Source organism: Arachis stenosperma, chromosome 5, assembly GCF_014773155.1.
Source record: "Arachis stenosperma cultivar V10309 chromosome 5, arast.V10309.gnm1.PFL2, whole genome shotgun sequence".
Classification (NCBI taxonomy): Eukaryota; Viridiplantae; Streptophyta; class Magnoliopsida; order Fabales; family Fabaceae; genus Arachis; species Arachis stenosperma.
This window is the reverse complement of record NC_080381.1, coordinates 13,892,341-13,905,803: the sequence shown is the minus strand read 5'-3', so window position 1 is coordinate 13,905,803 and position 13,463 is coordinate 13,892,341. Positions and strand designations below refer to the sequence as shown.

The following is a 13,463-nucleotide window of genomic DNA, read 5'->3' as shown; positions in this document are numbered from 1 at the left end:
AGTAAAGAAATAATCCAAATCAATTTAACGAAAGTTATTTTCTCAATTATTTACAAAATTTTAATTTTTTTTCAATTTAAATATACAAAATTTTCAATTTTTATATTTACAAAATTATAATTTTTCATTGTAAATTTTTTTAATATATAATATCTTTTAAATATGGTATATAGTTATTATTTTATAATTTTATTTTTTATTTTACTTAAATTTTTATAATTTAATTAAAATTATTTGAAATAACTAAAAATAATTTAAGTCTAAATTAAAATAAAATTAAGTATTAAAGTGATAAAATTTATATTAAATTATTATATATATATATATATATATATATATATATATATATATATATATATATATAATCCTATAAATATTTATATACTATTTTATAGAACCTAAAATAAAATTAAATTAAATCAAGCATTTCTAATGCTCTTACCCACATAGCTTTTAGTGTAAAGCTCATAAACGAACACTTTTAAGATAAAGAACAAAGTGTTGATTGATATTGATTTAAATATATAAAATATTGGTCATATAATATATTTTTTATAAATTAATTTTTATTTTTAGAGTCATACATTAATTTAAAATTTTATTACAGACGGCATAAGACTAACCCGTTATAATATTTTATTGACACGTAAATAATTTTTTTTCGTTAAACATTATTATCGTTATTATAAAAATAATTTTAATTTTTTTTTTGTCAGAGACGAAGTAGGTAAATTAATTATTAATTATATAGTCACCAAAAAAAAAATATTAATTATATAAATAAAATAAATTTTTAAATGTTAAATGCTTATCAACGGCAAGTCATTTACGTGGATAATTTTATTGTGCGAGAAATGCGTCAAGGCGGTGCTAAAGATTATATATAAACGGCCATGTCGTCAGTAATCTTATACCTCAAAAAAAAAAAAAAAAAAAAAAAAACTATTTCAAGTTTAGCAACGTCTTCATTATTTTATCAACAGTTAGACCATCGATAATCTGTAGTGGCTGTTGATGTAGCCGTCGGTATTTCATGTGTGTAGTAGTGTGGATGTTAAATATAATAATTTGAACGTCAGAGTTTAATTAAAAATTGAAGATGTTAAAATAGGCGTTTTCATGGCTTTCCAAGAGCTAGCTAGTTAGGTGCTCAACTTTTTTTTATTTCTTGCTTTGATATTATTGGTAGGCTACAAAAACATAGAGGATTTAATTTGGGCTAATTTTTTTGGCTTCTACTCCCATCAAGATAGTAAAACTATCTTCTCATAAAATTTTCTGTTAAAAGTGTAATTTATTTATGTAGTCACATTTTAAATAAAAGTAACATTTTTATAATCTATCAAAATCAAATTTTATAATTTATTATTAATGGTGAAAATAAAATATTTTCACATAAAAATAATTATAAAATTTTTATTGCGTATCCACTATTTTTTTATATATTGTTTTAGTATTTGTAAATCACTTAAAAATTAGTTGATTTAGTGTTTAACAAATTTATAAAGATGCATGTGACACAAACAATTTGTCAAAAGCGTATTGTAGAAGAAAATATTTTTTTATTCAGAAAAGTATAATTTATAGAAAACGTATTGTAGAAAAATATTTTTTATTATCCATAAAAATATAATTTATTGTCAATTTTTAATTTTCTGTTAAATACTTCTATTCAATATGTCTATTTTTCACACACTGCTATACAATATCAAGATAAAAAATGGTTTAATTTGTGATAGTCACATGCGTAGTCCAACATTCTTAGTCTGATTATTGGAACTGTTTTCCACCACATTTCTTCAACTTGAATAAATAGTTATTAATAAGGACTTCATCAAATTAAATTAGGTTGCTAATCAGTAATCAGCAGTCAACACCACTATATATAATGTCGTTTAGATGTCTCCTTAATATATATACAAGGACAAGGGATTAGGCATTGATTAATATATAATTATTGTATAACTGAAAATGGTAATTGAGTGAAAGAAAGAAGACAAAAAAAAAAATGAAAAGAATCTCTTTACAGGAAGGAAAATATTGACAAGTTAACCACTAAAGTTCACATGCATGGAAAAGTACTGATGTAGAATAATAAGCCCTGAAACTACTCTTCCAATCATAGCATTGGGTTTCCTATGTTTTTTGTTGGATATGGTGGGCTTTTCATAATCTTCTAGTAAATCATTAACTACTTGAATATTCTGTATTTTTTCAGTGCAAGTTGTTATGATCAGTGGGGACATAGTTCAAGCTAATAAGACCATGGCTAGAGCCAGAATGAGAATAAAAAATATTAGCTGCATGCTAAAAATTAACTATTAAATTAATTATTATATAAAATATATATTATTTAATTTATTTTTAATATATATTTTATATTTTAATATATATTTTATTAATTAAAAATTTTTCACATTTTCAGTTTAAAAAAAAAAGCAATAACCAACACATATAAGTATTTACCTAAATGATTTTGGTTTAGTTGTGGGAACGGATGAGTATGACGTTACCGTTTTGCTTATTTTTTATGGATTTGTTTATTTTTTGGTGGGGTAAGAATGACAATGATAGAAGAGGGTCGTTTTGTAAAACCCAAGAAAAGAAGAAAAAATAAAAAAGAGAAGATAGTTGTTATTTGTTAAGATAAAAAATATCACATTGAAAAGAGAGAGTCCGTCAGCCACCATGTATTAGCCATGCATAAAAACGTCATTGACGTTTTGTGCAATAATAGTAGTGTGGATGAAAAAATAGCAGTAACATGTTTTTGTAGTCATAAAAAATTCTCACAACGATATTAAACACAATTTTTTTTACCATTTTAGTGGATTACACCAATTTCAATTTAATATTAAAAAAAATCCGATTTTTCACGTATGATCGTAAATAATATGGCACCATGGCTCCAAGAAGAAAGAGAATAGTAACTTAACTTACATTGGTAGCCCATAAAAATTTAGAAAAAATAAAAAAGTAATCAATAAATTGAGAACTAACTTCTATTTCTTTAGCAAATAATTAACTAATTTTTATGTTTTTTTAATCTTTGTTTATTTACTACATTATTATCTAAGAAAATATAATAGAGTATCAGTATTTATTATTTTTAATTATTAATTAATTATTAATATTAAAATATAAATTAAAATATGTTATTAAATTAATAAAATAAAAAAATTAAATTGATAACTAAAAGAGCAATGCTAGAGAACCAAAAGGGTATTAGTAAAAAATCAGCCAAATATTTTTGGATGAATCCAAAATCTCTACGAGTTAATATATATGGATGTTTCTTCTGCTAAGTATCAGAATGTTTCTTTTTCATACAAAATTGATGTTTTTTTATATATTTTTCGAATTTTTTTGTATTGCAAATGTGAATGTCTCTATTTTTTTTAAAATTTCATATTTTTTTTAAATTTTATAGATATTTAATTATTTTTGCTAAAATATAATTGAATGTTTCTTTTTTCATATTTTTTTAAATTTTATAGATATTTAATTATTTTTGCTAAAATATAATCGAATGTTTTTTTGTTAAGTATTAGGATGTTTTTTTTATATTAAATAAATATTTTTTTATAATTAATACTGACAAATAGCAATTCTTCCCCAAGTTCATTCTTCCAAGATGTAACCTGACGTACAAATATACCTGCATCATCATCAAGATCTATATTGTATTATATTAAGAAAAACACACATCGTGCATGTGAAAATGGATTGAATTGATGAGAATGAATGAAAAAGACTTTCTACTTCAAAACCCTATCTAACGATGCTGATCGTGACAAAGATTTTCTACTTCCATTAGAACCATTAGAAACCCTTGCTGATGCTGATGATGAGGAAGACTTTCTACTTCCATTGGAGACATTAGAATTCCTTGGTGATGCAGCTTCGTATGTTTCCGAAATTCTTTGTGGTGATGAAGAAGATGAATCTAAATTTGCAATTAGAATTTTCTTCTCCAGAACTCTATTGGGTGGCAATGAAAGTGGCGAAAGTAAAGGTGATTTAGTAACAGCATTACTATAAGTATCTTCTTCTTCTTTAACAAAACCTCTCTCTAGTGTTGCACATGTTGAAGAACAAAACGAAGAAGAATAAAAAGAGAAACATGAAGAATTAATGTGTTGGTTGTGCATTGATGATAATGTAGGTGACAAAACCGATATCACGATTTGTTGCTGTGGCTGTGGTGATGACGACAACGACGATGAAAGATGTACCAATAAAAAAGATTTTTATAAGTTTTAATTAGGTTAATATGAAAGAAAAGAGAAATGTTTTTATAAGTTTTAATTAGATTTACTTAATTAATTTTAAATTTTTTAAATTTTAAAATTTTTTATTAATATAATTTTATTTAATTTTTGGCTAACCTTTTACTTCATATACTTTTCCAAACTAAAATTAATAAGTTCTAACATTTTTCATTCTCTAATATGCTCCCGAGTCCCATCCTTATCGTCTAATAATAATGAACATGATCCTATCGTCATTATATAGCCTAGAACCTATTATTGGCTAAACGCTACAATTGTTCGGGGGAGAGAAGGGGATAATTGACCAAAAAAAAAAAATAAATAAAAAAATATAGGGAGCTAATGACCTAAACGTACAATATGTACAATGGAAGTTTAGAAAATATTGGAGATATGACCATTAGTGTTATATTGTCTTATCAGATTACGTTTTTGAAATGAATGGATTCATGACATAATATTAGAGTTTTAGATCCGCAAGGTCAAGGATTCGATCCTTGGTGAACTCTAAAATCAACTTAAAAAAATGCTTTAGATAGAAAAATATAATTTTTAATTAATTAATATTAATTTTTTTCAAAGTTTTTAATTATTTAAAAATATATGATTTAAAATTTAAAATTCAAAACAAATTAAAATAATTTTAAAAAATTAGTTGACCTTGGCTAAAAAAAATAACTCTTTAGCATTACTCTTATAAATTAATATGAGAAACGCATGGTCCAAGGACTAATTATTGTATTGAATATTATGGTTTAGATTAATTTTAATGCGAATGCAGATTGGCGAGAAGGGAGCTTTGGCATACTTGTTATATAATTGCCTCGTAAATAATCATCTCTCTTAAAATATTTGGATAAAAGCACATGAATAAATTTATATATTAATTAATTAATAAGCCCATCATGCAAAGTTTCTTTAGCTTTGTAATTTGAGACATGCATCTTATCACACACTTAAAATTTTATTTAGAAGAATTATAGATGTACGGACACTGATATGGATATGAGATACGATACAACATAAGATACATGGACATACAAATTTTAAAAATTTATAAAATATGAAAACACGGTATATATATTAAATAAAAAATATTTTTAAATATATTATAATGATATTTTGATATTTTATTAATATTAAAATTTAAAATAAATTTTTAACTATTTTAATATCTTTTTTAATTATATAAAGTATTTAAAATATTTTTTATTTTAATAAATAATAATATATCTTATTTCTAAACTCATTTCGAAAATAATTTTAAACTTTTTTATCAAGACAGTTGGACACAACAAATACGTATATTAAACAAAATCGATGAGTGTTATGTTTGAAATGCGTTTAACACAGACACAATAATTCAGCAAAGTGTCTATACTTCGTAGAGAAGAATTAATAAAGACAAGCAAATATCAAATCATCCTAAATCACTTGATTATCATGTAATTGAATACTATATTATCAACAAAAGTTTTAGACCATAGAGTATAAATACATAAATAAGTTTAATTATTCTTAAAGGGTAATCAATCTAATTTTTACTTGTATAGTCTTTCAAATACAACTTATCAACTTTAATTTATCAATAAACTTCTTAGCTGTAGCTATTCTCTATGTTCAAAGTATCGTTGATCATTATAGCCAAAGAAAAGTATAGACAATCATAAATTCAAAATGCTGAGCCATATTAGTCTTGATTTATCAAAAAGGTTTCAAGCCATAATTATTCTAACTACATAAAGAAAAAAGAATAATAGTTTATAATAAATTCCATATGTTGACTAGATATGTAGATAGATAAGATATAATCAAAGACACAGAGCAGACACTCGAAGAAAACTTGCTTTTGGAGTTTGTTTTCAAAATCTGAAAACCACTCTGTTCGGTTGCTGAAGAAATTGTAGGCCAGACATGTTAGGTTCATGCACTATGCACTATGCACTATCATTTAATTTGAACCATACACCAACATGGCCTAAACTCTATACCAAACACAAAAGTATTTAAAAAGTTTCACTATTTTAAGCAATTATAAAATAGATATATCAAGTGTATGTCTCCCGAAACTGAAACTAAATGTTCAACCTTGGTACCTATTTGCACTATTCAATGTAGACAAAGTAATGACATGTTGTCTCTTCATCTTCTTTGGTTGCTTTTCCTTCCATCCAACCATGGATTTCAGGTACTTCATTCTCCAATATGCTTATTGAGATCGAGTTCAGAGTTCAGACCATGGTTCCAGATTTTATAATGCACGTGAGATGTTCTTTTCAGTAGTTTTTTCCATTTGTGATCCACCACAAAAATATCCTTGAGGCTTTTCCCTTTTCTTTTTTTTAAGTAGTTGACATTTTCAATTTTATATTGAGAGAAATGATTGTTTTGTTCATTTTTTTTTATTCACAGAGTCAATTTGCTCTTTTTTATTATTAGATAGGGTGGATATGTGAAAGAAAAGTGAACTTATTCAATATATAAAAAAGAATGAACATAAATAATATAACTCTTTATTATTTAAGCTTACCTAATAAACACCACAAGTGTTTGGTTTATAGTAATTTTGGAATAAGCCATCAGCAATTTACAAAGCTGTTCAACTTCCTGGCAATAAATATCTATTTGAAGCTTTGTTTTTCAGTCAAAGCTATACATAAATGGTTCATATGAATCAATAATGAAGACTTGTTTGGGCTTGGCCTTTCTTTAATGTAATTAGTCACATTCTTGTTCCTCATCATCAGTAGTAACTAAACAGAAAGATAACCCTTTTTAAGATTTACTTCGTTAATACGTATAGCTTTCCTTATGAGTTTGTTTCAACTTTTTGGTTTTTATTACATATTTAGAAACTATTTTTGTTTATTCAGTTGCATTCACCAACAACTGATTCTACAAGACAATGGCAACACTGAATTTATTTAACTACACGTTCCTAATAAACCTTTATGTTATATCAGCTTCCATTGTTGTATACTTTATACGATAAATAGTAATTTATTTATACCTATATATTGCTAGTAACTTTCAATATTAATCCAAATATGAGGAGTTGCCTAGCTTAAAATACAGAAGTAGTTCAAGGAATATAAGTGCTAGACTGAAAACTAAGCTTCATCTAAATTCAAATATAATTGAACTAAAGACAGAAACATCAATCTCCAAAACCTTTTACTATATACAACATCATCGGGGAGCTCCCTCTGATTAATACCTAGGATTTAGGAAGTAACAAACAATGCTAGTGAGCATTCTTCCCTTTTAAAGAAGAGAAGTGTCTGAATCCCTGTGCATGCTTCCCTGTAGCAGAGGCAGAACAAGAGGAATTCGATTCGGTAAGCATATAACCGGGCTCGCTTGACCCTATTGAAGAGTTCACAGAAAAGCAGCCTTCAGTGTCTGAAAGACACGGTGTAGAACGACAGTTAGGCGATGAAAACTCGACATTCACTTCTTGAATCTCGGAAGGAACACTACATCTAGATGCCTCAGCCTGTTCAATTTCATTCGAGTTACCGGACACATTAGAATTCGACCAGCCATGACTTGGTTTAACCAGCATGTCATTCGTTTGAAGCCTTTTACCGAGATGAGATATAGGTATCTCAATCTGAGGGCACAGAGCTTGCAGGTGCCTACCAAGAGTATACAAAGTCTCTTGACATTCTGCCAGCTTTTTCTCTGCTGCTGCTAGCTCCATATCCTGATGCCATGAACATATCAAAGATAAATTCAAAGGAATTGGTAGCATCAAAGCAATGGTGTTTCTGAGAATAAGGACACGTCATGTCCAGTGTATAATGTTGAGTAATGTGAATATTTGAGATAAAAAGCAAATCAATCATAATATTTCAAAAATGTGCTGCAAGTTGCAATCAAACTTCAAGTTAGGAGAGTATGAGTATTACTATTTATTGATATAGAAAAGAATGCAATATTGACTTTGACTGCAGGTACTTTGACGTGTACATACCTTCACAGTAGTCATGCCATTATCTGCTCCCAAATTGGATCCACAAACTAAGCACTTGTCCCTTCATGTGAAAAAGACAATGGAAGCTCAACTCAAGATAGTTTACACACAATAGAAACTACATGCTAAACTTACAGGGGAATTACTGTATTACATTACTTATTAGATTGCATGTAATTTTTTACTGGATTAAGGTTCAAGGGATCAGAATTAACCTTTGCATTTTCTCTTCAGTGGCTCTGTGCCTCACCAAGGCATCATCATGACATTTCTTTTGCTCCACAAGGTCATTCTTTAGCTCCTCTATATTTTCTTGCAGAATCTTATTTTGAGCTTCTAAATATTCTGCATGCATTTGAAGTGACTTATAGGATTCTGTCATACACTTCAGCTGAATCTCAGCCAAGTTGTATGATTTATGAGATGAAGCCAATTGTTCTTTCAGTTCAACAAGAAGCTGCTCCTTTTCCTGGAACATCCGCTTTGTTTCCTTGAGATCTTGCATGTGTTCAGCATGTTTGGATGCCTTGTCATTTTTGTCTGGAATATAATCAGTCTCTTCAACTTTAGAAGCTTTATCTGATTGTTTATCTGTTCCATCAGAGTCACTAACTTTGCTAGTGATGCCAAGAGTTACATTGCTATTGTCCGATAAACATGCCATTTTCTCCACTTCCAGAAAGTCATTCATCAGTTCTATGATAGTTTCACTCTTTTCTTTCTCAAATTTACCAACACTTGTAACTCTCTTAATTTCAGAAAGGTCACAAGTTGAGGCTGCACTTGACTCAACAGGACTTTCTGGCTCCTCATGCCCGTCATCGGAGATAGAAGCGAGGCTTGGTATTTTGTTGGAAATTCTATTTGATGAGTTTCCAAAATTGATTGCCAAATTTGATTTTTCAGCAACGTTTTCTAAATGAAAAAACTGTATCTCTGCTTCTAAGGTCTTTAGTCTGCCAACTGTTTTGGCATACAAGTTTCTTGAAGCCTGCAGTTCAGCATTACTTGTGGCCAAAGCTTCTTTCAATGTCTTTGTTTCTTCTTCCAATGCCTCCAACTTTTTGGCAAGAAACTCAGATTCTTGCATGCCATCAGCTTTTAAACAAGTTTTCCTATGGTAGGGTGTGCTGACTTGTTGCGGAATCCCCACTTCTAGCTTCATTTGAGCCAATGCAGCCAGTCCAGGTAACTTCCTTCGCAGCAGACCACGGAGTCTTTGACATTCAGTTTCTATCTTGGCAATGTTCCTAACATCCTCTGCATGTTTTTTGCTTGCCACTTCTGCTGATCTCATAATCATATTCTTCTCTTCGTTTCGGATATCCAGCTCCTTGGAAATCACATGTAACTCATACTTCAGTGAAGCTATTTCCTTTTCACATGACTGAACATTCTTCTTTAGAAACTCTACTTCAGCCTCAGCTTCAGATTTTTCTTCTTTCAGTCTCGCTATTTTATTCGAACTGTCTTGCAGGGATCTAAGAAGAGCAGCATTTTCACTAGCCTCACGACGAAGTCCTTGCTCCAATTTATCTATTTTCACTTCAAACTCTGACTTAACTTTTTCCCACTGCTGGGATTTCATAAGGATCAAGTCTTGCAGTTTCTGCTCGCTATCTTCCTTAACAGTTCTTATCTGCTTCATGCATTCTTTTAGAGCACCATCCAAGTGAGATGCTCTATCCTCAACAGCAAGCTTTGAGATAGTGACAGATTCAAGTTGACATCTTAATGAAGCTACTTCAGCATCAGCTTTTTCCCACCCTAAAATGCATAGAATGTTGAATAAATCCTTTTTATTATAAAATGAATGGTTTTTAGTCGTTTCAACTGCTAAAGCTGAAAATTTTATATTTATTAAAAATTATTACCTGAGACCGCTTCCTCGGCAACTGTTGCATGCTGTTTAACTAAATTATCTTTGCTATTTAATTCTGAATAAGCTGTTGTTAGCTTGTCTCCCAAAGCCTTTACTTGATCCTCCAATGCACACATATGTGTGTATGACTCCATTGATATTTGGACATAGTTCTTATTCTTGCCACTGTCCTGCTTTTAAAAAAAAGGGACAAACACTGTAAAAACATGTTCATATTATGGATGATAAGCCATTTAGCTAATGTCTACTTATGAAATAAAAGTGAATGACCTCATCTTCAAGATTTGCCACAGAAGACAATGTAAAACTAACAGGTTCTGCTTCAGAACCTGGATTCTCAGCAATTTTGGATTTGTCAGATGATTTTTTCTTCCAGAGCCAGCCCCGCCGGTCCATCTCAGATTTCCAACCTGACTCACAACATGCTCAAATTGAGTGCTAACGCATATTGTATGCATGAATGAACTTAAGTCATTACCTATTTCACATTTTACTATCATAAAATCTAATCAAACCAAAGAAAGTAGCAATAGTTAAACTTTATAATATAAATTCTTGTCACTACTACAGATTATAAATCTTTTACAATAACTAAATTTATCTAACCATTTTTTCATAGTTAACGTCAACGAGGTCACAGTAGAATGGCAGAGTGCCATAATGGTCATGGCAATTCCTATTAGAAAAAAAAAAAAAGAAAGACCTAATTTGATAAATGCATGTGATAAATGTATCAGCGACTGATTCTATGGTTAGATCACATGAGAGATAACCAAACCGATGCTTCAAATGATATAAAAAATACTCAAAAATTTTGTAATATAAAAATTTCATAAAATAAAATTTCGTTCCAACTTATTAAAAACATGGCAAGGAGAAATGAATAGAGAATAAGAATGTAATAGTAGGACTTACTACGGAAGAATTTAATAGAGTAGAAGAGAGAGTGTAGCTTGAGTAATGTTATGGAGGGGGGTCGGATTTTAATGGCTGGCTGATTTTTGCTTCTTCAAACTTCAAAGTGTGAAAAAGAGAAGAGGAGCGTGAAATGGTCCCTGTTTGAAACGCTCCTGCGGCTCCACCTCACTACAAAAACAAATTTTCAAAACTTTAACTAAACAACAAAGCTCCACTATATTACAAACAAAAAGCTCCACTACATTACAAACAAAAAGCAATTTCGTATTTCAATGGTACAAAATATTCTTTTGTTTTTATTTTTTCCCCTTATTTCACTTTGTCGTTTTGTTTCTTTTCCTTCGTTCATTGGTGTCGTTTATGCGGCTTGAAACAGTGGAATTGGAATTGGAATTGGAGCATTGCATGTATGATCCCAATTCCCCGTCCTTGTAGCTGGCTGTTACATGCGAACAAAGTTGAAAACCTAAAACAAATTAACGGCAGGACCAAAAGCAAACAAAAAGAAACAAATTTAATGAGGGCAAACAATCATGTTTAACTTCTTTTTGGACTTTCAAGTCAAGTAGATATTTCCAATTCTCCAACAACAACAACAACAGATATTCTATTTTCTGAAGCAGCGTACTGCCCAATTATGCAATGCATTATTTACGCATATGATTAGGCTTACTCACAAAATTTTTGGGCTTGAGTGTAGCCCAATAACCTATTGGGCTACACCAACCCATTTAACAGTTTTGGACTTTATAGTTAAAAGGCAAAAGGCCTACTAGGTCAAGTACAAAAACCACACAAGAAACCCTAATTTACCTTCACTGCCACCTTCCTTAGCCGCAGATATAGAGAGTGAGAGAGAGAGGAGAGAGATTCTCCGTCATGGGTAGAGTCATCCGAGCACAGCGTAAGGGTGCCGGGTCCGTCTTCAAGTCCCACACCCATCACCGCAAGGGCGCCGCCAGGTTCCGCAGCCTCGACTTCGGCGAGCGCAACGGTTACCTCAAGGGTGTGGTGACAGACATCATCCACGACCCCGGCCGCGGTGCCCCACTCGCCAAGGTCACTTTCCGCCACCCTTTCAGGTACAAGAAGCAGACGGAGCTGTTCGTGGCCGCTGAAGGTATCTACACCGGTCAGTTCATCTACTGCGGGAAGAAGGCCACACTCGTGGTCGGAAATGTTTTGCCACTCAGATCCATCCCTGAAGGAGCTGTCATTTGCAACGTTGAGCACCACGTTGGTGACCGCGGTGTCTTCGCTAGGGCATCTGGTGATTACGCCATTGTTATCAGCCACAACCCCGATAACGACACTTCTAGGTATTCGTTCTCAACCACCATTCGATATATAATTGTGATTCTACGTTATTTTTCTGGTTCTAGGTATTAACTATAATATCATTTTATAATTTGTTTTTTGCTATATCTCAAAACCAGTGATTGTTTGTTTACTTTGGAAATGCTTGTATAAATGTTAAAAATGGATTAATCGACTTTATTGGTAGAAATGGATTTTGGTGTATCTGAGTTGTAGCATTAATCGACTTGTTAATTGGAGGCCGAGTTAAATCATGGTCCATTAGAAGTAGTTATATGTGTTTTTCATTTTTGTTTGTAGGATCAAGCTCCCATCTGGTTCAAAGAAGATTGTGCCAAGTGGATGCAGGGCCATGATTGGACAAGTTGCGGGTGGTGGAAGAACTGAGAAGCCACTCCTCAAGGCTGGTAATGCTTACCACAAATTCAGGGTCAAGAGGAACTGCTGGCCCAAGGTTCGTGGTGTTGCTATGAATCCAGTTGAGCATCCCCATGGAGGAGGTAACCATCAACACATTGGTCATGCCAGTACTGTTAGGCGTGATGCTCCACCCGGCCAAAAGGTTGGTCTCATTGCTGCAAGGAGGACCGGTCGTCTTAGGGGTCAAGCTGCCGCAACTGCTGCTAAGGCTGATAAGACCACTTAAAGATATTTTTAGGACTTTCTTTGATTGCAAGTTTCCAAATTTTGTTTCTTTCATCGTTTATGTTGAACTGTTTGGGTGCTATTTTGAGAACCATTTCCCCCATAAATATGAAGCTTTTGATTACATTCGTGTTTGAGAGATATTCATTCGTGTTTGTTGTTTTTTAGTTTTTACCATGCGATTTCAGTTGGATGTTAAATCTTAAATTACATGTCACTTGATATGCACATGTTAAATTGTTGGCTGCTTTGCTTACTTGATATGTTAGAGATTGGTTATTTTTAATATCCAACCTAATACAAGCATGTATATTATGGCATGGACTTGCTTAAAGTTTAGGGATATTCGGAGTTTTACCCTTATTAAATGCATTATTGTGTTTAGGAATTGTAGTCGGTCTGGAGAAGAAATTTGTTCTCACTTGACTCTTTTGCTTCCAGGAAAAATAATCAA

General features: G+C 31.1%; 2 protein-coding genes across 2 annotated transcripts; one reads left to right on the top strand and one right to left on the bottom strand.

Annotated features, from left to right (window-relative positions):
* Nucleotides 1-7,334: 7,334 nt before the first annotated feature.
* Nucleotides 7,335-11,229, bottom strand: LOC130979953 (filament-like plant protein 4). The gene is made up of 6 exons (XM_057903520.1): nucleotides 11,045-11,229; nucleotides 10,400-10,539; nucleotides 10,122-10,299; nucleotides 8,463-10,014; nucleotides 8,248-8,308; nucleotides 7,335-7,977 (listed from the first exon to the last, which is right to left on the bottom strand). Exons 2-6 carry the CDS (start codon nucleotides 10,523-10,525, stop codon nucleotides 7,516-7,518), a joined length of 2,379 nt encoding a protein of 792 aa, XP_057759503.1. The 5' UTR covers nucleotides 10,526-10,539; nucleotides 11,045-11,229; the 3' UTR covers nucleotides 7,335-7,515.
* Nucleotides 11,230-11,854: 625 nt separating this feature from the next.
* Nucleotides 11,855-13,133, top strand: LOC130982426 (60S ribosomal protein L8-3). The gene is made up of 2 exons (XM_057906432.1): nucleotides 11,855-12,366; nucleotides 12,665-13,133. The coding sequence occupies exons 1-2, from the start codon at nucleotides 11,927-11,929 to the stop codon at nucleotides 13,008-13,010; spliced, it is 786 nt and encodes a 261-aa protein (XP_057762415.1). The 5' UTR covers nucleotides 11,855-11,926; the 3' UTR covers nucleotides 13,011-13,133.
* The last annotated feature ends 330 nt before the right edge of the window (nucleotides 13,134-13,463 follow it).